Below are 27,801 nucleotides of genomic sequence, written 5' to 3' on the forward strand. Positions count from 1 at the left end.
AATGCAGGCAGATCAAAGCACTGTTGAATATCAAATGTCAAGTAAAATGTCAAGTGTCCCCAACTAAGCGACAGCAGCAAGGAACCCAAACTCTAACAGGTGAGATCAGGTGGCAAACAAGTGTTAAAATTAAGAAAAAAAACCTTGGGAGAAACCAGGCTTAGTCGGGGGACCAGGTCTCCTCTGACGAACAGTGCTTTGTTACGATTCAGGTAGCTATCATAAGTCCGATGGGATCGCAACATTCAAAGTATTTATTCCAGTTCCATCCAGTTGAGGATCGTATTCATCATGCCGGTATGGACGGTTTGTTGAGGAACTGTACCACTGGCTGTTGTGTAGATGAGGCCTTCACAGTGGATGGTCTAGTTGACTCAATCTCTGCTGACACTTCAGGGCTGCGTTGTGGTCACGTCAAGGCGCAGGTCCTCGATCTCACCTGGATACGACCCGGATCCGGTTGACTACGGTAAACCTCGGGATAAACAGAGAGACTAATTTTGGTGTAGATGCCATTCTTCTTCTGATGTAACGAGTACATCTAGTGTTATAGGAAGTGTTCCCAGTTCCGGCTGACCTAATTCATGCAGCCTAACAATCCTTTAACGAATTTAAAAATATAAATTGATAATGTGTTATGTGCATGCCAGGTTAAAGAGATGCGTTTTTAGTCTAGATTTAAACTGACAGAGTGTGTCTGTTTCCCGAATAATTCTAGGAAGATTGTTTCAGAGTTTAGGTGCCAAATAGGAGAAGGATCTACTGCCTGCGGTTGATTTTGATATTCTAGGTATTATCAGCTGGCCTGAATTCTGAGATCGCAATAGACGTGAAGGACTATAATGCTTTAACACTCTGAGGTCTGAAGGTATCGCCGGCGATACCACCGTGGTTTTTTTCTTATCAGTGTGAAAGAGACTCAAAATACTCCGTCAATGTTGCACATACAATTAAGAGTTATACACCATTTTAATCTGTGGAATATCTTCTTTTATTTGTGTACACTCAGAGTAAAAACAAAATGTTGTGCTTTTTGTAAAATAAAGAAAAAAACATGATGCGTGATCTCTCCTCTCCCTCTGAACGAACTCCAATCTGATAGTTCTTAGAAAATGAACTGTAACTTAGTGAATACTAATGACAAAAAAATTACACTTATGTCTAAAAAAACTTTAAGATGTCAGGTTTTAAAACATATAAGTCAAATCGAAAACAAACCTTCTGTGTTTATGTAATCTGTATGAAAAGACAGCCATGTCAGAAGTCCGTGATTCAGCTCATTATCCGCTAATGCGGCCACACCCACGGAGCCAGCGCTATTCAGACGCAAATTCAGAGGCAATACATGCATTCATCGTCTCAATCGTGTATTTATTGTCTTCAAAAGTGTTTTGAATAGCCATATTTAGCGATCTCTTGCCTCTGTTAGTTCCTTGATTGTCACATGATTTGCCTCTTCTTTTACTGAGGCATTTGTGGACAAAAGGGGCAGAGCACCCTCCAGGCTGCAAGTATGAATTAAACACAGCATCCAGCGCTCATAATGATGACAATAAATATAGAATAATAAATATTACTCCTCTGTATAGAAAATTGATATAAACATATGAGAATCCATCAATATTTCTCCAAATGTGTATGCTTTTAAGCATATTAAGAAATTATGGTCAATATAAGATTTTAAGAGTCAAAATGTGAAGCTTGAGTCTTAGATCTTTTTAATGATGTATAGTTTGTCAACTGCACATCAACATTTAGGCTATATAATATAACAAATATAGGAGCCTATATGAAATGCCCTAGAGGTAGGAATGTTCAGACGCTTTGCATAACAGAAATACATTATATTTTAAAGTATATTAAAATAGAAAACCATTATTTGGTTAGAGACTTGAGACTTCTTTTAAAAACATTATAATGGCAATATGTTCAATCTTTTGACTGGTAGTGTAATTTAACATAGGCCTATACAAAATTTTCTTCATATCATGTGCAATAATACGTGCATGCATGAGATCACAAAAATCATGTTTTTTTTTGTCCTGAGTGGACTTTAATCCTGTTATCAGCATGATCACAGAGAGTTTTTTCACAGCCTACCTGACTGAAAGGCCTCATTAATATGCAAGTCATTTCAGGTCATTATTATTCAATTCTTTTGTCTTCTCAGGTGAGAATCACCCATTATACATGAGGATTCACGCCTCCATGCATACTGTGTTTCTTGACCAAAAGTGTCTTAGAAAATTTAAATCTCTCTATTGTTTTATATGAAGGAGTAGGAAGGATAATTTTTTACTTCATTCTGAAGCAAAAACTCTAGTCTACAACCTCCAATACCCAGAATCCTTGTGAACACAGTTTTAATATATTTTTTTGGCCTTATTTCAGTGACTTAAGTTTTTTGTTTTTTCAATAACCACGCATAAACGTTATTCCTTCAAAAACACAAACATGTACATACATGTTCCTCACATATTATTGTAGCCTAGTTTGTGCTGAATACAGTGTAATGACACATTTACCATTAATATGTTTATGAACAACTGAAAAAAGCACAAATGTCAGGGCATGTCAAAACTTCTCCAGGGCCCCAAAAATCCTCAGACCCCTGAGGGTTAAGAGCTCACTCAGGTACTGGGGAGCTAAACCATTTAGTGCTTTGTAAGTAATTAGCAAGATTTTTAAATCTATACGATGTTTAACAGGAAGCCAATGCAGAGTTGACAGAACTGGGCTAATATGGTCATAATTCCTAGTTCTAGTAAGAACTCTAGTTGCTGCATTTTGTACAAGCTGTAGTTTATTTATCAAGCGAGTGTAATGAACGCATAAACTAACTGTTCTGCATTTTTCATTGAGAGCATATGTCGTAGTTTAGATATATTTTTGAGATGGAAGAATGTGGTTTTACAGATGCTAGAAACATGGCCTTCAAATGAAAGATTGGTATCAAAGAGCACACCCAGGTTCCTAACTGACGACGAAGACTTAACAGAGCAGCCATCAAGTGTTAGACAATATTCTAGGTTATTACGTGAAGAAGTTTTTGGTCCAAAAATTAGAATCTCTGTTTTTTTCATCCAATTTTTGTATATCAGCTATGCATTCCATTAATTTCGTGAATTGGTAAGTTTCGTAAGGGCGTGAAGAAATATAGAGCTGAGTATCATCAGCGTAACAGTGAAAACTAACGCCATGCTTCCTAATGATATCTCCCAAGGGTAGAATGTACAGCGTGAAAAGCAATTGCCCTAGTACTGAGCCTTGCGGTACTCCATATTGAACTTGTGGTTGATATGACATCTCTTCGTTTACTACTACAAACTGAGAACGGTCAGATAAGTATGATTTGAACTATGACAATGTAATTCCTCTAATGTCAGCATAGTTTTCGAGTCTATTTAAAAGAATGTTGTGATCGATAGTGTCAAATGCAATAACACTAATAGGGAGATACAACCACGATCTGGCCTGTATACAGTAGCCAGCACAAATGTAAACTTACATAATGTTACATAAAGTACCATCACTTTGAAGGAATTATATTTAAAAGACTTTTGACTAATACTGTAAATATTACTATAAATTACAGCAACACCTCCCCTTTTGCCTTTCTGACGAGGATTGCGTCGATAATCATAACCTTGAGGGCTAGACTCATTTAAAGTAATGTAATCATCCGGTTTTAGCCAAGTTTCTGTCAAACACAGCAAATCTAGATTATTGTCTGTGAGAATATAATTTACAATAAGTGCTTTTGAAGAAGTGGATATTTAACAACCCAAGCTTTATCATTTGTTTATCAGTATTATCTCTATTTTTTATTTGTTGAACATCAATTAAATTTTTACCCTTAAATGGGTTTGGAAGTTTTTTGTTTTTACTAATTCGGGGTACAGACACAGTCTCTATGTGATAATATCTAGGTGAAAGAGTTTCTATGTGTTGAGAATTATCACATAGAATAACTCCCGTTCCAAATGTGATCTAATATAGATTTTTGTCATATGTTTTTGAAATCTGTTATTTAGCATTTTATATGGAGGTAAGCGCTATACCTGCTTAGCATGTATACTGTAAACATTACTTATTCATATGAATATGAATGAAAATCACAGACAAACCATTCACTATCATAATCTTGTGTTTATTCTCTTCGTTTTTGATGTGTAGAAATGTTTCTTTGGCTTTGATTTTCACAGCGCTCATAACGAGGAAGTGTACAGGACAGCGTCATCCAGAAGGGCAGGATTTATGGTCACGTTGACTCACGTAAGATGATTGATAGCTGTACGCCGAATGAGAGAGATAATAGCTGATGCAAACCAGAAACAGGAGACACGAAGTGCACTTTGAATGCTCTTTTAGCTCTTTCAGCTCTTCAGATAGCATAATTCAGTGAAGAAATGAATAGAAATGGTTTTCTGTATGACGAAATATTTTGCAACCATGTACGAATTGATCAATATTTCTCTAAATATGCACACTTTTGGACTAAGAGCCCTAACAGACACTGTTCAGTGAAGCTATGTGAACACAAATAAACCAGAGCAGACGTAAAAGAATATGAATGAACTAAATTATTCCATTCAAAATAGCAACAATTGATACAGATTGATTATTAATACAGATTGATTATTTTGCACTCCTGACATAAATTAAAATAATGTCACTGGAACTTAGTTTTATCATAATCAGTGGTCAAATATTGAAGCTGGAGTCTTTAGTTTGTCCAGATTAAGTAAGAGTGTGATGTTTTAACATGTAGTGAATGTTGAGCAACAATAATCTGGGACCGTTGGCGAACGTAAAGGGGTTACGTGTAATACATTCCAACTCACTCTCCATTTAGACATACTGTAAGTATCCCAGGACGTATACGTAGAAAAACAGGGTGTTAGAAAAATACACCGGTGTTAAAAAAAACAGCAGAGAAAAAGCCAGATCCATGTCAGCACTTATTTTAAATTGTCTCTTGTAGACTAGTGTTTTATCTTGACAGTTTTTGTTCCTTGTCTAATTGCCGTTATATATTTCTTTAACCTATGTTTTTGCTGTGACAGCAGTTTCAGGCTGCTTTCATTATGTGTGTTTTATACAAACTCCATCAGGTCTCCCTAATTCTCCAGCAGTCTTTCTCTTTGTTTCATCTAAAAATGCATTTATCACCTTGAGTAGGCTGCAATAAAAATTGACAAAAGTGCAGGCTAATTATAACTTTCATGCACAGCAACTACTTTTCTGGAGTTTAGTCTAAAATCAAACTTATGCTGTTTTACTAACTAATATTGAGTAAAACAAAAGGGAGCATTTGGTATTTACTAATTCTCACTCACCAGAGAGCTTTATATATACTGCATATATATTATATATACCAATGTAAAATTGGTAATTAGGGAGTATTAACAACAATACTACCAATAAAACTAATAAAACATGCACTGCCCTTGGCTGGACAACATTAGTATCTTTAATAAGCCATTTCAACCAAACATTAATGTTAAGTTAGGCACTTAAAAAGTAATGGTTTAGCTCATTTTAATTACAGACCTACTATGCCGCTTTAAAATATGAGATATGACATGCAGCACAACAAATTAAAGACTTCTGCTATAGCCAAACAGAATATGATGAATATTTCGTGCTGATATAATGAATGGACTTTCATATTTTCATTTCCCTAAAGTTCATATGATTTCACGGGACTCAGTCAAGTGCAAGCTTATTGAAAGTTCTGCACAGGAGCTGTTGTGGTGCTTGTTTATGTTGAAGGCAGGCTTCCGTTGCATATTAAAACAAATGCCATTGCTATTAAAATTGATCCAGAACACATATAAAAGGGAAAGAAAGAAAAACACCTAATGCTTGAGCATGAAAAAAGCATGAAATAAACCATCAATTTGGATTCCTTCTTGGGATCTCCTGACTGACCTGTCCTTTAACCCCTACCGTTTTCCATCAGACAAGCTTTGTTCTTCAGTGGCTTGCTCTTTATTTGGACAGGCAGAGCAATTATTCACAATATCCCCACATTGAAACAGAGCAATCACTCCATGCTTGTATGAACTTCTCTCCAGATGGAGAGAAACAATATTGAGGGTAGATGCCGTAGCTCCTTGACAAGGTCATCCAAAGCAAGGCATGAAATTCTTTTTATTACTACAGTAAGTCATTCATGAAAAGACCAAGAGAGTTGTGCACAATAAAAAAATAAAAATAATTTTAAAAAAAGTTAAAAATTGAAACTTTGAGCTTTGAAAAATTGAGCATTTGAGTTTGGCGCAGAGGTCTCCGATATAAACCATGTGTATGCCAGGTGTGAGATTTAAACTAGTTTGAAGTCAGATGAAACAGCCCTGTAACAACACCACTGGAAAACAGGAGAAACTTTGTGTGACAACAGTCCTGTTACTTGTCAATCCACAAATCACCAACATTTACCATGGATTTACTGAAGTAACACTAACTGTAACGGTGGTATTGTGGCAGAAATGTGGGATAATCAGATCGATAATCATATAGAATTATATTATATTATAATGTATACATGTATTATATGTATTAAAGGAGTAATGAAATATATGATATATAAATATTTATATAATACAGGAGAAGGATCTGGCGCCCAGATGTGTCCACAACATCAAATCTGGCCCCCTTTAAAAAAATAAAAAAATAAATAAAAATTGGAGACACTGATGTATACAATAAGTCAATCATTATCAAACGATTAATTTAAATTTTAGTACATAATAGTTAAAGACACTTAAAATAAAATGGGACGGGCATGATTTTCACAGTGCTCTTGTATGTAGTTCTGTTCTACATGTATGTTATGTGCTATATACTTACTATAATAACTAGGAGTTACAGTATTAACCCTGAACCTAACCCTAAACTTAACCTTAACCCATATTGTCCAAGTAGCTCCTTATATTATGCATTCTTGTGAAAGTACGCTGTAATTACTTAATTGCACATTCTGTAAAAAAAAGTGTATAGTGTATGGTGATCAGGGGGTGAAACTACAAAAATGGCAAAAAGTACCAAGTATCACGAAACTAAATATTCAAGTAAAAAGATAAAGAGACCCCCCAAAAAAAAAAAAGTCTGGGGATTGAGAGAAGGAAAAGAGTTAGAAATTATTCTCTACTGATTATAAGTTTGCCTTAGCAGCAATGTGATTTCCTTCTGCAAGCTCCCCAAGTTTTTTTTTTTTTTTTTTTTTTTACAAGTATATTGTTGTGTTATATATATATATATATATATATATATATATATATATATATATATATATATATATATAAACACTTAGTTTTTAGATGTACCCTTTCTTGCTTTTTCTGGACTTTGGAATAATTGTTTTGCAGGAAAGGATTTCCCTCTCATTTGTTTACACACCCACTAACTTATTGACCTTAAACTTATTGAGTATACGGGAAGGTGAACTGTAATTAAGTACAGTACAAATAGAAACATACAGACCTATTTTAACATAACTGTTGGTAAGGTCAATAGCTTAATGTAATGTGTGCTTTTCAAGTAGGTTTTAAGTAATATTGTGTACTTCCTAGAAAGATAGTTCCCAGAAATACACCTGAAGCAGTTGACAGATTTCATATACCTGTCCAAAAAAAAGCTCTAGCAAGAGCAGCAAGACAATTTATGATTGTTGACTGAAGTCTGTTGTGGCCGGCCTTAAGATGTAATTTGTGGATGGTTAATATTGATACTGTGATCATAATGTAAAGAAAACACTAAATACCAAGATATGTATGCTGCATACTAAAGTTTCTAAAGTGCCTGTAAGCTTCAGGAATTGGTCCCATTGGCCCAGGCCATAATGCATTCTTAGTAACATGCTGTGATATAAAATTCAGCAGAATATCATGCAGGAGATGCGCATTGGTAGTACCACATTATAGTAATGCCGTACAGGAAAACTTGGACAAGCATAATGAGGTGAAACATTCCCCTATCACCATAAGGTTTAGTGTGCTGGAAAGGAATTTCTCTTGCTGCTCAAATCCGCTTCCACTTTAAATGGTGTGGCACAGGAGCTAAAACTCAGGAGCGAGTCTGTAAGGAGCTAGCCATGATTTGCAGTATTCCCTTAGTACCCTTGAACAAGGCATTTAACCCAAGGTTGCTCCAATTGTATTGTCTCTCTAATAAGTGCATGCTGCAGGCATGGCTCCAGAGTCTTTTGTAATCGGCCATAGGGAGCTCAGAAATTGTGCTAACCAGCTCTTTGGGGATGTTCACCACCTCTTCTCTCTCTCACCAAGCCTGATGATCCATTAGCTCTGCTAAATCTGTTGCAGTTGTTGTACCAAAGAAAGGGCAGCACAGCACCCGTAAGGACCATAAAACAGTTTCTCACTTAATGAAGACCTTTGGGAAGTTGTTCCTTATCAATTAGACAAGTGTTTCCCAACCTTGATCTTGGAGTACCCCCAACAGTACAGTGTTTCCCTTATCAGACATACCCATTTCAGGTATTGAAATCTCGACTAACTAGCTCAAGAGTTGAACCAGTCATTCACTATTCTCTGCATTAGTCTACTTATATAGTCCACTTGAATGAGTGTCTGAAAATGAGTGAGAGAATTTCAGACAGATTCCATTTTCTGCTAAGATATGGGAATTAATTTTGAGTGACCCTCACAGTGCTTGGACATTCTCTCGCTGAATGTACATTGGTTGTACACTCATAAATTTGATCGTCGTCCACTATGGTTTTGGACACCACTACAACTTGTAGTCCCATCAAATAGTGCACTATATAAGGGTTTAGGAGGCTATTTCGGGCACAGCCATACACAGTGTTGGGGGGCTCTAGGACCAGTGTTTGAAAACACTGTTAAGGCCTGTTCACACCAAGTATGATAACTATAACAATAACTATATTTGCATCCACACCAACAAATGATAACAGTCGGTTTATTTTGAGCTCAAGAGCTGCTGTTTCAAAGTGTGTACAGCATGTTTTTGCTATTCTTGTTGCATTTACACAGCTTTAACCAGCAGTCCTTAGGATGATATGTTTTGAGCGAATAGCTAGATTAATAGATCTAATCTAACAGTGAATATAGGTGACGTAAGTCAATATAGTGGAATAAAAACAACGCCTAGTCTTTTTCACTGCAACTTCAAAGGAAGCTAGACAATGTTGTCGAAACTAGCGCTGGATACCTGAGGTAATTTTATATTACACTGTTTGCTAGCCTGTCATAATGATCTCATCATTAATACGTCTCACCATTTATTCCGAGGGTATGACTGATTGTTTTCCATATATCCATTTTCTTTAAAGTATCCTTGAAAAGGGTGTTTGACTTGTCAAACAGTGGTGGCTTTTTCTGGATCTCAGCGAATTACTTCTTCGCAATGTCATCTGCCATTTTAAATGTACGAGCCCTTAAATTAGAATGGATTCTGGTTGGCTGCCAGTGTTTTATTGTTCAATGGCTTTAGGAAAAAAAAAAAAAAAAACGCTTTGAAAGTGAACCCAACGGTATTGTTTCTCTGTATCATTATAGCTGTGTTGTGGACTCTGCTATTATTTTACATTTAGAATGATTTTTAGAACTATATCTTTATTGATTTCTTTATAGCTATCGTTCTTGGTGTGAACGGGCCTCAAGACCAACTGGGTCCCCTGTAAACCAGGCATTGAACTATCAGGCAATGATCTATCAGGTATATGCATAGATGTGGATGGCATCTACTTTCAAGCTTGACAGTTCCTACTCCCAGCTGGAGAAGTTATGCTTCAGATTTGAGACTTTGTTCTTAACAAGCTCATAGGTCTCCTAAATCATGCACTTACAGGTTGCAGTTCACTGGGTTTCCTGAGGAACCTGGATTTGTTCCCTCTCTATTCAAACTTTAACCTGTAGATGTCAAATGCTACTTCATGGTAGCAATTGAATAGCTATCCAGAAACACAGTCGACTAGTAGGCATGTCTGTGCAGCTTTAGTGGTCTTAGCTGTTTCTAATAAATTCAGCACTGTGTTGACAGAGAATACAACAGTAATGAGGATGTTTACGCAGCTGGAGATGATGCAGAAAAGACACAAATGCATCTTGCCATAAATGGTGAAAAAACAGTGATGTTCTAGATCCTTACAGTTTATAAAGTTCTCTGGGCATCACTTGATTGGTGATGTTTGCATTAATTTTGTATGTGAACACTCCACATGAAAGTAGACCATCTTAGATGTCTTTAGCTCCACGTTCAGCAAGTGACTAATCGGTTAATCCAAAGGGTTTTAAAACTCTGGTACCACAGTACTACTATGACAATTTACAATACAATGGCTCAGTGGGTAGCACTGTTGCCTCATGAAAGAAGGTCCCTGTTTCGAGTCCTGGCTGAGCTATGAGGCCTTTTGGCTCCTCCTAGGCATGCAGGTTAGGTGAAATATAGCTACTAAACATTGCTTGTAGGTGTAAATGAATTTGTGTGTTAACCATGTAATGAACTCGCCATCCATCCATGGTGTTTCCTTTTTGGCCTAAGACACTGGGATATGCTCCATTATCCCCACAACCCTACATAGGACAGCAGTTTGGAAAATGGATGGATGTCTGATCTCTGTACAATAATAATATGTCTGTACATTTATACTTCTACAATGTGATATCCATGTACATTTTGACCATTCTGAAGCTGCATGCTGAAAAGAAGGGGAAAAAAATGAGATTAGCAAAAATGCACTATATATTTTTTTCCTCTTTGCCCTGAAAGTAAGTATCTGTATGCTTGTCTTCCTGAAAATAAGCTTTAAGGAGTGTTCTGCTTTTGATGCAGAAACAGTAGATTCTGGTTTCAATTTCTATTTCTACAATGCCCAGACAGATGGGAGAAGATCAAATTAGTATTAATGTTCAGTGCAGTCTTTATTATTCAAAGCATCATTGTAAAAAGGCTTTTAGAGATTTTCCAGTGTGTTTCTGCTAGTAATTTTTCATGATTTTTTTTCTACTCTTGGGTCTTCTAGAGCAACAACACCAGCTCAAGTGAGACCAAGCACTTGAACAAACCAATGAAGCTGACTGCCTCTATCACTAGACTGAATGGGAACAATATATTTTTCCCAATAGGTTTTTCACAGATTTCGCTGTAGTGGAGAACTACTTTTCAGTGATTTTTTTTTTTTTTTTTTTTTTTTAATCAAATATGGTAGTCGATGGGAAGATTTTCTTGATCTGAGTCCCATCAGTGGAAAGATAACAGGTCAGATGGGATGGACATCACTTTTAAGCCTTTCTTTCCTGTTCTTAGTTTTTCCATCACTCTCTGAGGGTAAATATAAGGAACACCTGGCCTTTGAGTGGAAAACTATTGAAAAGCGTTTAGATTTTTTTTTTCTTTTTGCGTGTATGTGTGTGTATTTTCTTGTTAAACAGCATTTATGCTTTCTTATTAGGGGCCAAGCACCGAAGGTGCGGAGGCACCTATTGTATCTGTTGCCGTTCTTTTTATTTTTTTTCTTCACTATTATTATTCTTCTTCTTCGGCTCTGGGAGTCTATGGCAGCCCATAGAACGGCTTGCGGGAAAGTTGTGAAATTTGGCACACAGTTAGAGGACAGTCTGACCTTTGTCCATAGCAAATTGGAGCCTCTAACTTAATCCCTCTAGCATCACCAGCTGTCCAAAGTTGCACTTATGTTTACAGTACAGTCCAAAAGTTTGGAACCACTAAGATTTTTAATGTTTTTAAAAGAAGTTTCGTCTGCTCACCAAGGCTACATTTATTTAATTAAAAATACAGTAAAAAAATGAAATATTATTACAATTTAAAATAACTGTGTACTATTTAAATATATTTGACAAAGTAATTTATTCCTGTGATGCAAAGCTGAATTTTCAGCATCGTTACTCCAGTCTTCAGTGTCACATGATCCTTCAGAAATCATTCTAATATGCTGATTTGCTGCTCAATAAACATTTATGATTATTTTCAATGTTGAAAACAGTTGTGTACTTTTTTTCAGGATTCCTTGATGAATAGAAAGTTCAAAAGAATGAAAAAAAGAATTTATCTGAAATACAAAGCTTCTGTAGCATTATACACTACCGTTCAAAAGTTTGGGGTCAGTAAGAATTTTTATTTTTATTTTTTTGAAAAGAAATGAAAGAAATGAATACTTTTATTCGGCAAGGATGCATTAAATCAATCAAAAGTGGCAGTAAAGACATTTATAATGTTACAAAAGATTAGATTTCAGATGTTCTTTTGAACTTTCTATTCATCAAATAATGCTGAAAAAAAAAATTGTACACAAATATTTTGTACAATTGTACACATTAAATGTTTCTTGAGCAGCAGATCAGCATATTAGAATGATTTCTGAAGGATCATGTGACACTGAAGACTGGAGTAATGATGCTGAAAATTCAGCATTGCCATCACAGGAATAAATTACTTTGTGAAATATATTCAAATAGAAAACAGTTATTTTTAGGATTTTACACAATCATTGGTGAGCAGACGAAACTTCTTTTAAAAACATTAAAAATCTTAGTGGTTCCAAACTTTTGGACTGTACTGTATGTTAATAACTTTTGAACTGTAAGGGTTATATTTATATTTATATTTATATTTATATTTATATTTATATTTATATTTATATTTATATTTATATTTATATTTATATTTATATTTATATTTATATTTATTCATTTGGCAGACGCTTTTATCCAAAGCGACTTACAAGTGAGGAATACAACAAGCGAGTTGTCATGACGAGGCAAATAGACAAGAAGTGCTCATAATACAAGTTATAGGCAGTGCTCAGATTATCCTAAGCTACAATAGAGAGGGATTAGAGGAAGTGAAAGGATAGGAATAAGAAGGTTTTTTTTTTTTTTTTTTTTAAAATGAGGTTAAGTGCTCACGAAAGAGATGGGTTTTCAGCTGTCTTTTGAATATTGCCAGGGATTCCGCATTCCGGATGGAGGCAGGGAGATCGTTCCACCAGCAAGGAACAGTGAACGAGAACGTTTTGGAAAGTGATTTTGTGCCTCTCTGTGATGGTACCACAAGCCTTCGCTCCTTTAGTGAGTGCAGGTTTCTGGTAGGAGTGTAGACTCGTAAGAGTGAGTGGAAGTAGGAGGGTGCTGAGCCTGTGGCAGATCTGTAAGCAAGCGTCAACGCCTTGAATTTGATGCGAGCAGCAAGTGGTAGCCAGTGAAGAGAGATGAAGAGAGGCGTGACGTGGGCTCTTTTGGGCTCGTTGAAGACGAGACGTGCTGCTGCGTTCTGAATCATTTGTAGAGGCTTGATTGTGCATGATGGCAGTCCAGCCAGAAGAGCATTGCAGTAATCAAGCCTGGAAATGACCAGGGCCTGGACCAGAAGTTGTGTTGCATGTTCTGTTAGAAAGGGCCTGATTTTCCTGATGTTGTATAGTGCAAATCTGCATGACCGAGCTGTCTTTGCAATGTGGTCTTTGAAGGACAGTTGGTCATCAAGGATTACTCCAAGATTTCTGGCCGAATTTGACGGGGTAATTGAGGATGTACCTAGCTGGATGCTGAAATCGTGATTTAGAGTCGGATTGGCAGGGAAGACGAGAAGCTCAGTCTTAGCCAGGTTGAGCTGTAGATGATGTTCTTTCATCCATGCCGAGATGCCCGCCAGACAGCTTGAGATTCGTGCAGCTACTGTAGGATCATCTGGTTGGAATGAAAGGAAGAGTTGTGTGTCATCAGCATAGCAATGGTAGGAGAAACCATGTGCCTGAATGATGGGACCAAGTGATGTAGTGTAAATGGAGAAGAGGAGGGGTCCAAGAACTGAACCCTGAGGAACACCCGTGGTCAGTTGATGAGCTTTGGATACCTCCCCTCTCCAGGCAACCCTGAAAGACCTTCCTGTGAGATAGGATTCAAACCAGAGAAGCGGAGTACCTGTGATCCCCAGTGATGAGAGGGTGGACAGGAGGATCTGATGATTCACCGTGTCAAAGGCAGCAGATAGATCGAGCAGAATGAGAACTGATGATTTGGAATCAGCCTTTGCAATCCGCAGGGATTCAGTGACCGACAGCAGTGCAGTCTCAGTCGAGTGGCCACTCTTGAAACCGGATTGATTGACATCCAATTGGTTGCTCTGTGAGAGGAAATATGACACCTGGTTGAAAACAACTCGTTCAAGTGTTTTTCCTATGAATGGTAGGAGAGAAACAGGTCTGTAGCTGTCTACAAGAGACGTGTTTAATGTGGGTTTCTTAAGCAGTGGGGTTACCCGAGCCTGCTTGAATGTGTTAGGGACAAAGGTTAGAAACAAAGTTCTTTTTTCTTCTGATTCCTTGGGTCAAGATGAATCGATTGACGTCATTTTCCGTCATGAAAATTTTTCCGCCATTTTGAATTTTCAGAAAAACCTACTTTTTCGAACTCCTCCTAGGGCCATTACTCCGATTTTCACGAAAATTGAACCAGATCATCTTCAGACCATGACGACAAAAAAATATGGAATTCAAGTCGATTCCTCAAACCGTTTTTGTAAAACACGCGAACGAATTGTATGTAGTGCTTGCGAAAGTAGACGTAAGGCTGTATCTCCGCAACGCTTTATCGTATTCAGACCAAAGTTGGTACATGTCATCACAAGCATGACCTGAGGCATCATGCAGTGTTTCGGCACAGCGCCACCTACTGGTGCGGAGATATGAAAAATTTATATTTTTGCATATAACTTCTGATATGTTTGTCCAAAAATCATAAATTTGGTCTCGTTGGATTCGGGCCATCATGGCAAGTCGAATGATGTCCAATTTTCCCATATCGGACATGTCCTGTCCGCCATATTGTTTTTCTTTAAAAACCTACTTTTTCGAACTCCTCCTAAACCGTTGCTCCGATTTTCACCAAAATTGAACCGTATCATCTTCAGACCATGCCGACAAAAAGTTATGAATTTCAAGTTGATAAGTCAAACCATTTTTGTATACCAGAGCAAAGAATTTGAGGTATGATGCAAAAATGACTGACAGTAAAACATCAAAACTGTTCTTTACATAATTTCTATTTGTTAAATAATTCTAAAAAAAATAGAAAATGGATGTTTCAACAAAAATATTAAACATCACAACTGTTTTCAATGTTGATAATAATAAGAAATGTTTCTTGAGCACCAAATTAGAATATTAGAATTATTTAATTATTAACGACTTGAGATACTGAAATGGCTGCTGAAAATTCACTCAACCTTGCATACATTTGTTTACATCTGTTCGGTGCTGAGGGAACTGACTAGCAGGATAAAATTAGTTTTTCTTCACAAAGTAGAGTGGACTAAAGTAAAAAAAAAAAAAAAAAAGTGACTTTTGCACAAATGCACAAATGATATTTTGACTACATGCACAAATTATGGACTAAAGTAGAAATACAAGTAGGCAAATAATGACATGTACCTGTGTAAAATGTTTATGCTTGTATGTTGTGTGATCTTTGTGTATGTAAATTGTACACTATTGTCCATTCCATTATTCAGCTTTGTTTCTCATTTGGAAAGGATGCTCTTCAGCAACATTACCAAAAGAGAGAGAGAGAAACAGATTGTCCCACTGTTCTTGGATATTTATTTCCCTGTAGAAAAGTCTTACTCTCTCTCTCTCTCTCTCTCTCTCTCTCTCTCTCTCTCTCTCTCTCTCTCCCCCTGTGCACCTGCTCTATGTACTGTACAGATTGACAGCCGTTTCTCTTTCTGAAACCTCCAGCTGGCAGCTCAGCATAATAAACACGAATTAGTCAATGTAGAGTGAGGCTTCAGTTGTAGTTCTGAGGCTGGGAACTGAAACAGCTTTGCCATTAAATGTAAATTTTAAACCCCAAAAAATAAACATTTTGTCATAATTTACTATCATTTAATGTTATTGCAAACCTGTATGAAACAGAAATACCAATACCAAAAGCAGACCTGGCTTTTACGCGATTGACATGGGTTTAATGCCTTTTGCCGAGCTTGCATTTATTTTCAATAAAAATGAAAATAATGTTCTAAAATTGGAAATAAACTGTGAACGAGTGTTTAATAATATTAAAAGTGTTTAAACGGTAGGGTTAGGGGAAGGTGTAGGGAGGGTTTTTATTCTTCCCAAAAGGCAGCATCCATTTAATAATTTAGTCATGTTTTTAGTCACATTTATTTAATGCAGTTTACTCATCTACTTAAAGGTGCTAAAGAGGATCTTTTCGTCGACTGAGAAACCAAAGACTTTTAGTGAGTGTAACAATGTTCGTAGGTAAGGAGGAAAGAGGACAGGGTCGGCAGGTGACTACTGGCTGTTTTATTGACACCAAAATAATAAAGTCACAAAAACAGCGTGCAAACAGGCACAAAACAATCAACTTAATCGTCAGACTTTCACTCCATCCAACAGACATCCAGGAGTGGGGGAACAGCCAGTAGTCCTTCTCTCTCTCGCAGGCTCCTGTTTCTCCTGGCGTTAAATACTCTCTCCACGCCAATTACTGAAACAAGAGACAGGTGTTTAATATTTGTGTCTAATCCACTCAGACACCGCGCGTCTCCTCCCTCTCTCTCCCGCTGCAGACTCCGCTGAACCACACCCCCCCTGCCACAGTGAGTTTTTGAAATGAGCGGATGCGTAAGAACTTTTTTTAAATTGTTTAACTATTTTGTAATTTTCAATTTGTTTGTTGTAAAAAATAAAAATAAAAAAGGCGTTTTCTCCTATGCAGCGACTGACAATACAACCATAGGATACACCAAAGCACAACATAAATTCGCAAATCACATCAATTTTATTTCTTTGCTGTACTCCAAATCTTCAGAATCCATATGTTTGCAAGGAAATTATCAAAATTTAGCCCTTTATCCGGCGATCTTGATCTTCATTCTCAGCAGTGACCGTCACGGTCAAAGCCCGCACTCGTTATGATACAAATTTGAAATTCCCCCCTTCGAGAAGAATTACGACATGGTTTATGGCATGATATCGAATGCTCATTGGCTCTTACCTGCTTCATCACAAATTCCGACATACCGTGTTTGAGTATATTGACATTTGAAATGAGTGCGCACTTTTACCAATGTTGGTATATCATGAAAACTGCGGACTTGGGCTACTTTTACACTGTTGCCGTGGGTTGTTTTTCTTGTCCGTGGGTTGAAGCGACCCCAAATAAGTTTACGTCCCTTAAATTTAGCCCCTGGTATCTGAATTTTGCCAGGGGAACCCCGCCAAAAATGTGTATTTTATCCCTCGGAAAGCGATTTTTACCGTGGGATAGCGAGTGTTTTAAACATTGTCTTACCCAGTAAGATATCACAGTTTTCATAAAAACATTAACCCATAAAAACCGATAGAAAACACTGATAGTGAGAAATGTTACTTGAGCACCAAATAAACAAATTATTATTATTATTATTTAATTTTTTTTTTAATATTTTTTTTTTTTTATAATTTTAGTATGTTATGTATTCACCCCATAGACATACTAAGAGGTCTGGGCTAAGCCTCTGGCCGTAGAGTCGCCCCTTGTCTAGGGTCCAAGTAAGCTTTCATATGTCTGCTTAATACCTTGTTTTTACTTACACTATCTCTCTCACACACAGTTTCTGTCTGTTCCTTCATTTTTGATAGTTGTGTGGTGGATGAGATGGATTTCTCTGGGATGGAGTTGGATGAGGCTCTGAGGAAGTTTCAGGCTCATATCCGTGTCCAGGGTGAAGCACAGAAAGTGGAGAGACTGATAGAGGCATTCAGGTGAGACTCCAGACACTGTTACACACACATAAATGCTCTAGCCACCTTCATGTGTGAGGGAAAGATAAGAGCAGAGGGTGATGGGATACCTGTGCTTATGATTTTTTTTCATTGCTGTAGTACTGAAGGATAAAAATGCAAGCTGAATGCGCTCAATAAATCAGTCGCATTCTCAAGGAATATGGCACTGTGTTACATTAAAGCTGCAGTCTGTAAGTTTTGCCTCTTTGTCGCCATCTCTGTTTGAAACGTGCAATTGCAGTTATTTGCGGAATTATTGACTTTATGTGGGCTGTGCATCGGCACGGCTCCTCAGCGTGGATGATTCTAATGTTTGCTGTCAGTCACCACATCGGTGTGGATACTGTACTTCAGAGTCACAGATACTGCATCTTGGAAGTATGACCAAAATAAGAATTTTCACCGGAAAATGTCATCTGAACAAGTAAGTAACATGTCTGCCACTTTTGTTCTGACCAACTGAGAAAAAAGCATTTCAATAAATCGTGCTTACATTGTTGATTATCTAGCAATCGCTTAGCTCAGATCACATCAAACCATGCAAATTATAATTATTGTTATACTTTGTTCTTAAATTTTTAATGTTAACAACATCAGCATTGCGTGACTATAATTTAATTATTCCAGCTGCTGTGAGAAAAGGCTATAAATGATCCGTCACAGCATCATCCACATGCCATAAAGCCTTCTAGCTGGGACTCCTTCTTTTATGTAAACAGATGTGACGTAATGACGTTAAGGCGAACGGCTGCATGCTCGAATTTCCTGTGGAAACCTACCAGTACCATTTGAATTAGAACACATTATTACAAGCTTACCGTTGTGAATCAGGCGAAGGTAAGGAGATAGTTTTGAACATTGGCTGGTTATGTACTAGCTCAAAAATTGATTTTGAAACTTTTTTTGAAAAAACAAAAAAGTTACAGACTGCTGCTTTAAAGTAAAAACTCTGTACTGCTGCAATAGTTACTTTCTGTTTAGATTCGAAAAAAAATTGAGTAGTTGGCATGAAACATTTTTGGGAAGTTTATATGCAGTCAGTTTTAAATAACATTTTGCTAATTCTAAAAGTATTAACATTAAAACACTTTAATTATATACATTTCTCTTAAAGATGAATATAATTCACCTTAACCCATATTTCAAATTAGCTTTCATTTTAATGTTAGTTTAATTTTACTTTAGTTTTAGTCATTTTGCATTATGTGCTTTTGCCATTTTTACTAGTTTCTATTTAGCTTTAATTTATTTTTTGGTTTTAATAATTTTATTATTTTGATTTAAACATTTTATTTCAGTAAGTTGCCATGGCAACATTTTAAATTTTCATTTTTCATCTAATAAATATATTTTATTTCAATTAAAACAACTTTTAATAGTTTTAGTTGTAGTTAATAATAATATATAAGTGATATCACTCTGATTTGTGCAAGTGCAGAATGTTTCTCCTTTACCACAGATGGTAGCGCGAGTTTCCTTGACAATGATGATCTGATAATCCAAATAATCATCTTGCTAGAACAATTACTTTCCATTCATATGCAGCAGAGGCTCTTATTGCAATTTTGAATCATATTGCAGTTGCAGCTATCAACGCTTCTGGGGTGATAGCCAAATATGCTTTTGTTTTCAGCACTGGAAATAACAAGTCTGCTGATGATCCTTATGCTTATGTGTGTGTGAGAGTGTTGCACACGTCTGCATCTGTCTGCGAGACACTGGTTTATAAATAACTGTGGTTGCATAACACAATCCAGCCTGTTCCCGGCTGTCTCTCCTGCATTGCCTTTGATATTTCCCAAATCTAAAAGAAGAATGAGAGAAGGAATAAATGGATGTGAAAAATAACATTTATAAAGAACAATACCACTTTTTAATGAATAAAAGGAATCCCTCATTACTATAGTTCACTATTACAAATAAGTATCACTATTACTATTGCTAACTCTTATTAAAACCATTGAACAAATGTGCTTCTAACTAAATTTTTTACAAAACTTGTGCAAAAACGTACCTACACTGTTGTTCAAAAGTTTGGGATCATTATGATTTTTAATGTTTTTAGAAGAAGTCTCTTATGCTCACTAAGGCTGCATTTATTTGATTAAAAAAATACTGTATACATATATATATATATATATATATATATATATATATATATATATATATATATATATATATATATATATATATATATAAAATAACTGTTTTGTGTGAATATATTTTAAAATGTAATTTATTCCTGTGATGGAAAAGCTGAATTTTCAGCATCATTACTCCTGTCTTCAGTGGCACAAGATCCTTCAGAAATCATTCTAATAAGCTGATTTGCTTCTAAAGAAACATTTAATATTATTATCAATGTTGAAAACAGTTGTGTACTTTTTTTTCAGGATTCATTGATGAATTGAATGTTCAAAATAACAGCATTTATTTGAAATAGAATCTTTAGTAATATTATAAATGTCTTTACTGTCACTTTTTATTAATTTAATGCATCCTTGCTAAATAAAAGTATTAATTTCTTTAATTTCTTAAAAAAACAACAACAACGAAAACATACTGACCCCAAATTTTTGAACGGTAGTGTATTATGTTAGAAAAGCCGGTCCCACTTTATATTAAGTGACCTTAACTACTATGTACTTACATCAAAAAATAAGTACAGTGTACTTATTGGGTTCATATTGAATTGCAAAACACTTTTGCTGCTATTGAGGTGGGATATGGGTAAGGTTAGGGACAGGTTTGGTGGTATGGGTAGGTTTAAGGGTAGGGGTAAGGTGTAAGGGATGGTCAGCAGTGTAATTATAAATGTAATTACAGAAATTAATTACAGATGTAATTGAATGCAGGTGTTTTTAAAATATAAGTACAATGTAAAAACATGTATGTACACAATAAGTGCATTGTATCAAATGATTAATTAAAATGTAAGTACATAGTAGTTAAGGCCACTTAATATAAAGTGGGACCGAAAAGCCTTCTATTTAAAATAAATGCTGTTCTTTTGAACTTTCTATTCATCTAATGACTGTGTATTTGACCATTTTAATTAAATTTTTTTTTTTAAATTACACTTTTTTTTCTTTTTTCTTTTTTTTGCTGCAGAGCCATGTGTGATTTCTTTACAACATCTATTTCAGTATTATCTGTTTTGCATGGGCTTTTTCAAGTTTTATTTACTTCCAAAAGTACTTTTGGAAGTACTTTTTTAAATTTTGTATGTTAAAATACATTGAACAAATCAATAAATAAAAATAGCATGCAATATAGCACTTTTAATAACCTGTTGTTACACAAGGACAATCACAGATACAAAAGATTCATGACTATGAAAGCTAAGCAGCAGAAGGGTCGATTTACAAACGTGTTTAAAATAAACTTAGCTGTTGTTTGTCTCTTTATTGTTTCATGTTGTTCTCAGTCAGCGTTACTGTATGTGTAACCCAGACGTGGTGCAGCAGTTCCACAATCCTGACACGATCTTCATCCTTGCATTTGCTATCATCCTCCTGAACACGGACATGTACAGTCCCAACATCAAACCTGACCGTAAGATGATGCTGGAAGACTTCATCCGCAACCTACGAGGTGAGACAGGAGGAGATAGAAAAGGAAGATGACTTAAAATGAGCAAATTCATTAAAATTGATCAAAGGTCAACCAAACAAATAGATAGAAAAAAGATATTTGTGTTCCCTTGCGAAACTTTTGCGTTCTCTCGTAAAGCTATTTCCGGTCTCCCACAAAACCTGTTGTAAGATCTGACAAACACTTCCTGTTTAATTCCCCGCTGGCAGTCGTTCAGACAGCTTGCGTTCACAATGCAGCAGTTCATTTTATTTTGAACCTGGACTCAAATATAAAGAAATACTTTAAAATAGAGATCACTGTTCTTCCACAATTCTCAAAACAAAACATTATAGAACAAAATAACATATAATTTACTTGAGGGTTCTGTCAAAATGTTCTATTTAATGTTATAAATGTCATTTTAAAAATATCTAAATGGTTATAAATGCGTCTATATTTTAAAAAGTATATTTATTTAAATTTAAATTAATGAATTCATTATGTTAAAGAAATTAATTGTTGAAAATAATTAATCAAATACATTTTAACAGCCTCTGGTCCCACCTACTGGTGTAATATAATGTAATAGATACAATCTTTTTTTGAAGCATAACATTAGTTTCAAATGTTATTTACTCATTTTGATTGCGGCTGCCGCAACATCAGTGGTTATATCCGAACTTTAAACTTTATCCCCACACTTTTGTTACTATTTGATTTTTGCAACACAGAAATAACAATACTGTGAGGTTGAAAACACTGGGTTTGAAGCTGTTTTAGACATAGCCTGCTGCACTCTCTGGATCAGAGGCAGCGCAAGTTTAAATATCCCAGTTTGATCAAAATTTTAGGTAAAATCATTGTCATGTAGGAATAAGATTGTGTATGTGTTTGAATCAAGATCACAATCATGTAATGATTAATTGTGCATACATATGGGTCTATTGCCTATGTATTTTTGTTTGTCATATCTGTACCAGCCCTCAAAAGTAACCCGATGAACCTGATGATATGCAAAAGATGCGCTAATCGCTATTTGGACATTTATTGGGAGTGTTTTTATCCAGCATTTATTTCCAGTTCTGATTTTAGTCAGATTTAATTTAATTTATTTTTTTTTTTTTTACTTTTTCATGAAAACGTCTCGGTTACAAAGGTAACCCTCGTTCCCTGAAGGAGGGAACGGAGACGTACGTCGGACAGACCGACGAATAGGAATCTCGCTAGAGAGGCCAATCTACTTCGAGTGTAACTAAAACGAGCCAATGCACATTGGCATGCAATCATATGCATCAGCTGCTCGCCTCGCAGCGCGGGTATATAATGAGCAGCAAGTGCGTTGCATCTTCAGGTTTTCGCTGAGGAGCCGAACCGGATAGGCGGCAGCATCAGCGGGGTACAGCGACTGTGGCGACGGGACGTACGTCTCCGTTCCCTCCTTCAGGGAACGAGGGTTACCTTTGTAACCAAGACGTTCCCATTCAGTCGGTCATGTTCGACGTACGTCGGACAGACCGACGAATAGGAATCCCTACCAAAGCGCCACAGGAGCTGCCCCCTTCCAGCGCTCTGTTGTAAGCCACCTGAACCCCCTTGCCTGAGGATGGTGGGACAGGGCTAACACAGAGAGAGTCGACCACTGCTGTTCCCCAAAACCCATTCAGTGAGACTATTGGATAACGCTGGGAAAGCATACCCTTTCGCTGGGAAAGGAACGCTGCGGAAGCCACATCCTTCCCCGAAGGAGTTATGTGGAGAAGTACATATGGACTAACCCTGTAGGGCTGTGCTACATATGGAAGAGCTGGGGTGACTCCAACCCGATGAAGGGTAGGTTCTCCCAGAGGGAAAGACACGGGCTTCGTTTAGGAGCAACCGTGGAACCAACCATATGGGATCCCCGTAGGGTCACACATATGGAACCCAGCCTAAACCCGGTTCTCAAGGATACAACGGAGTATAGGCCTGGCACCAGACGCTCCGCCACGTCGGCTGCCGAAGGGATATCGGAGGACTCGACAGGGTCTGCCTTGTAGGGACTCTCTGGAGAAAAGAAGTGCATGTAGCGCAGCAAGCCGACACTAAGCCGGGGCCTCTCCGTGCCTCTGACCTGTGGCGAGAACACGGGAGGAGACCGGCTCGACACGAAGGCTATAGTATCTAGCGAACGTGTTAGGTGTCGCCCAGCCCGCAGCTCTACAAATGTCTGTCAGCGAGGTGCCACGAGCCAGTGCCCAGGAGGATGCGACACCTCTCGTGGAGTGAGCATGCAACCTGAGCGGGCAGGGCACGCCCTGAGATTGGTAAGCCAGGGCGATGGCATCCACTATCCAGTGGGCCATCCTCTGCTTGGAGACAGCCTTTCCCTTCTGCTGGCCTCCATAACAGACAAAGAGCTGGTCTGAGGTCCTGAGGCTTTGGGTTCTGTCTATGTACAGTCGCAAAGCACGAACTGGACAGAGTAAAGCCAGGGCTGGGTCTGCCTCTCCGAGGGCAGCGCTTGCAGGCTCACCACCTGGTCCCTGAAGGGAGTGGTAGGAACCTTGGGCACATAGCCAGGCCGGGGTCTTAGTACCACGTGGCTATCACCCGGCCTGAACTCCAGGCACGATTCGTCGACCGAAAATGACTGCAGGTCCCCTACCCTCTTGATGGAGGCCAATGCAACCAGCAGCAAAGTCTTCATAGACAGAATCTTTAAGTCTGCCGATTGAAAAGGCTCAAAGGGAGCAATCTGAAGTGCTCTTAGCACCAGAGCGAAGTCCCAAGAGGGTATGGAGGGGGGACGAGGAGGATTTAACCGTCTCGCCCCCCTAAGGAACCTGACGACCAGGTCGTGCTGACCAACAGATTTGCCATTTTTGTGGTCTTGGTAGGATAGCAGCAGTATGGACTTTGAGGGTGGAGGGGGACAGCCTACGCTCCAACCCTTGCTGCAAGAAGGAAAGCACGACTCCGATCGAGCATCTTCGGGGGTCTTCTCTGCGAGAAGAGCACCACTCGACGGACAGGTTCCACTTCGAGGCGCAAGCACGTCTCGTATACAGTGCACGTGCCGAAGTGATGGTGTTAAGTACCTCAGGGGGTAAGTCACCTAGAACCTCCGTGTCCTGTCCAGGGACCAGACATGGAGTTTCCAGAGGTCTGGACGTGGGTGCCAAAGAGTGCCCCGTCTCTGAGAAAGCAGGTCCTTCCTCAGAGGAATGGGCCAGGGAGGGGCTGTCATGAGGAGTGAGAGTTCTGGGAACCAGGTCCGGTTGGGCCAGTAGGGCGCAACTAAGAGGATCTGCTCCTCGTCCTCCCTGACTTTGCACAGGGTCTGTGCAAGGAGGCTCACTGGGGGAAACGCATATTTGCGAAGGCCCCGGGGCCAGCTGAGTGCCAGTGCGTCTGTCTCGAGTGTTCCCTCGGACAGGGGGTAAAACAACTGGCAGTGGGAGGTTTCCGGTGAGGCAAACAGGTCTACCTGAGCCTCTCCGAACTCTCTCCAGATCAGCTGGACCACCTGGGGGTGGAGTCGCCACTCTCCTGGCAGCTCAGCTCGTGATAGCTCGTCGGCCACATGGCTGAGCACACCAGGGACAAGAATGGCACGAAGCGAGCTCAGACGCTTCTGACTCCAGAGGAGGAGATGGCGGGCGAGTTGCGACATGCGACGGGAGCGTAGACCACCTTGACGGTTGATGTACGCAACGGTCGCAGTGTTGTCCGTACGGACCAGTACATGCTTGCCCCGTAGCGGCCCTTTGAGGCAGCTCAGAGCAAGACGTAGTGCTAGCAACTCGAGGCAATTGATGTGCCAATGCAGATGGGGTCCCGTCCAAACCCCTGACACTGCATGCCCGTTGTACGTGGCACCCCAGCCGGTGGCAGAAGCATCTGTGAATACCACAGCATGCCGGGACACTTGTTCTAGGGGCACTCCTGCCCGGAGAAACAAAGGGTCCGACCACGGACTGAAGGCTTGGCGGCACTTCTGAGTGATTGGCACCCGGAACGTGCCGCGTTGCCACGCCCATCTCGGGACTCGGCCGTAAAGCCAGTGTTGAAGCAGTCTCATATGAAGCAGACCGAGCGGGGTTACTGCCGCCGCGGCCGCCATATGCCCCAGGAGCCTCTGAAAGAATTTCAGTGGGACCGCTGTCCTGCCATTGAACGTATTCAGGCAGTTCAACACCGACTGAGCACGTCCCTCTGTGAGGCATGCTATCTGTTCGACCGAATCCAGCTCCATACCGAGAAAAGAGATCCTCTGCACAGGGGAGAGTTTGCTCTTTTCCCAGTTGACCTGAAGACCCAACTGGCTGAGGTGACTGAGCACCAAGTCCCTGTGTTCGCACAACCGATCCCGAGACTGTGCTAGAAAGAGCCAGTCGTCTAGATAGTTGAGAATGCGAACACCCTGTTCTCTCATGGGAACGAGGGCTCCCTCCACGACTTTCGTGAAGATGCGGGGATACAGGGCCAGCCCGAAGGGTAGGACTCTGTACTGATATGCTCGACCTTCAAACGCGAATCTCAGGAATGGCCTGTGTCGCGGAAGAATCGAAACGTGGAAGTACGCGTCCTTCAGGTCGATCGCTGCAAACCAATCTCGGGGACGGATGCACTCGAAAATGCGTTTCTGCGTGAGCATTTTGAACGGTAGCTTGTGGAGGCTCCGATTCAAAACTCGCAGGTCCAAGATCGGTCGTAACCCGCCGCTTTTCTTGGGTACAATGAAGTAGGGGCTGTAGAACCCCGACCTCAAATCGGCTGGAGGGACCGGCTCTATCGCGTCCTCCGCCAGTAGGACTGCGATCTCCGCACGCAAGACAGGGGCAACGACATCTTTCACTGTAGTGAAGAGGACGTCCCTGAACTTGGGGGGATGCCGGGCGAACTGAATCGCATAGCCGAGCCTGATGGTCCAAAGGAGCCAGCGAGACGGACTGGGGAGCGCTAACCAGGCTCGCAGAGACCGTACAAGTGGGACCAAAGGGACCAGCGGCGTACCCGCAGCAGAGCAGCGAGGTGGAACACAGGGACGCGGCTCGTGGGGCTCTCTTTGTGAGGCGGCCCGAAGCGGCGTCACAGTGTGCTAGGCAACACTTCCTGGTTCCACGGATGGACAGAGGGAGCAGTCGAGGCTTTGGCTGCCCGCTGCTCGCTGCTGTCCGCTGGTGACAGAAGAGGGGGATGAGAGTGGTGAGGTTTTTCTCCTCCCACTGCTCTCCAACCCTCTTCAGACCTGGAAATGGAGGAACTGCTCTTTTAAATTTGGGTACCGCTGCCTCTTGGGTCAGTGGCGGAACAGAAACAAACCCAATAAAAGGATTTACCACCCGGCCCTCCTCCAGGGGTGGAAGAGCAGCCCCACCCATCTCTGGGTCGCCCGTCTCAGGGGTGATTCTCACCAACCACTTAAACAGCTGCAGAGACGGGAGGCGTCATCTACCCGCAATGGACACAGCAGAGCCTGCTGGGCCGGAGTTTCTTGCAGGGGACGACACCCTTGGCGACGAGCAGACTGAGGGGCGGCCCAAGAGGAACTCAATGGTTTGTCATGGGAAGCTCCCCGATCCGCTACTAACTGAGGAGAACCGCTGGGCTCAGTCCTCGACAGTGTCACCGAAAAGGCCACCTCGTAAGATGGGAGCATTGAGAAAGCATTTAGCTTGACAACCTCTCGCACCTCACAAGGTAAGCCAGGGGGCACTTCTGGACCACTGAGGTGGACATCGTCTGGCTGAGGGCCTGCGCCGTGACTTTGATCACGGTTAGTCAACAAGCGCAGCTCAACCCCAGCACAGAACTACCCTCATGCAAAAAGAGTGCCTTGGCCTCACATGCAGGGTGGGTGTGGTCTGTGTACAGCCACCCCATCCAAGAGGGTAGTGAGAGAGGAAAAACTTATGCAGATTTTGGCACTTTTGGCATTCCATATTTATGGCACCAATATACCCCCATACTGCCAAGTTTTCCATGCACATCTAGAAGACCCAGGAAAGCATGGCTGTAAACTCCGAATCTGAGTCAGCATAAGCACACACCATTAAAAATGGTGAAAAAACTCGGAAAAAAGAGAAGTTCAACCAAAAAGCTTGACTCGATATATATATATATATATATATATCAAAAAAGTACACAAAACGTATGACCACATGAACTTTAAGATATGAATACTCTGATGAAAAAGCACATACTGTGCAAATGCTAGCACGATGCACGGAGCTAAAATCTATCCCGAGAACACATAGCCCTATTAAGTGAGAGAACATAACAGTTTTTTTTTTTTTTCCTAGAAAATGCAATTTTTTTTGCGAGGGAATGCAAATATCTTTGCGAGAGAGTGCAAAAGTTTTGTGAGGGAAGGCAAATATCTTTGCAATTTTGATTGGTCATCTTTCTTTCATATCTGCATTGAGAATTGTGATTTTTTATTACCTTTACATTTTACACACTAAAGA

General features: G+C 39.5%; 1 protein-coding gene across 3 annotated transcripts in view; it reads left to right on the forward strand.

Annotated features, from left to right (window-relative positions):
* iqsec3a (IQ motif and Sec7 domain ArfGEF 3a) overlaps positions 1-27,801 on the forward strand; it is a 205,245-nt gene that overhangs the window by 134,948 nt on the left and 42,496 nt on the right. For all 3 annotated transcript variants that reach the window (XM_048155563.1, XM_048155564.1, XM_048155565.1), the window contains 2 exons: positions 17,633-17,755; positions 21,204-21,370. In XM_048155563.1, coding sequence (XP_048011520.1) covers positions 17,633-17,755; positions 21,204-21,370 — 290 coding nt within the window. The remainder of the gene's footprint in view (positions 1-17,632; positions 17,756-21,203; positions 21,371-27,801) is intronic.

Source organism: Megalobrama amblycephala, linkage group LG14 (assembly GCF_018812025.1).
Source record: "Megalobrama amblycephala isolate DHTTF-2021 linkage group LG14, ASM1881202v1, whole genome shotgun sequence".
NCBI lineage: Eukaryota > Metazoa > Chordata > Actinopteri > Cypriniformes > Xenocyprididae > Megalobrama > Megalobrama amblycephala.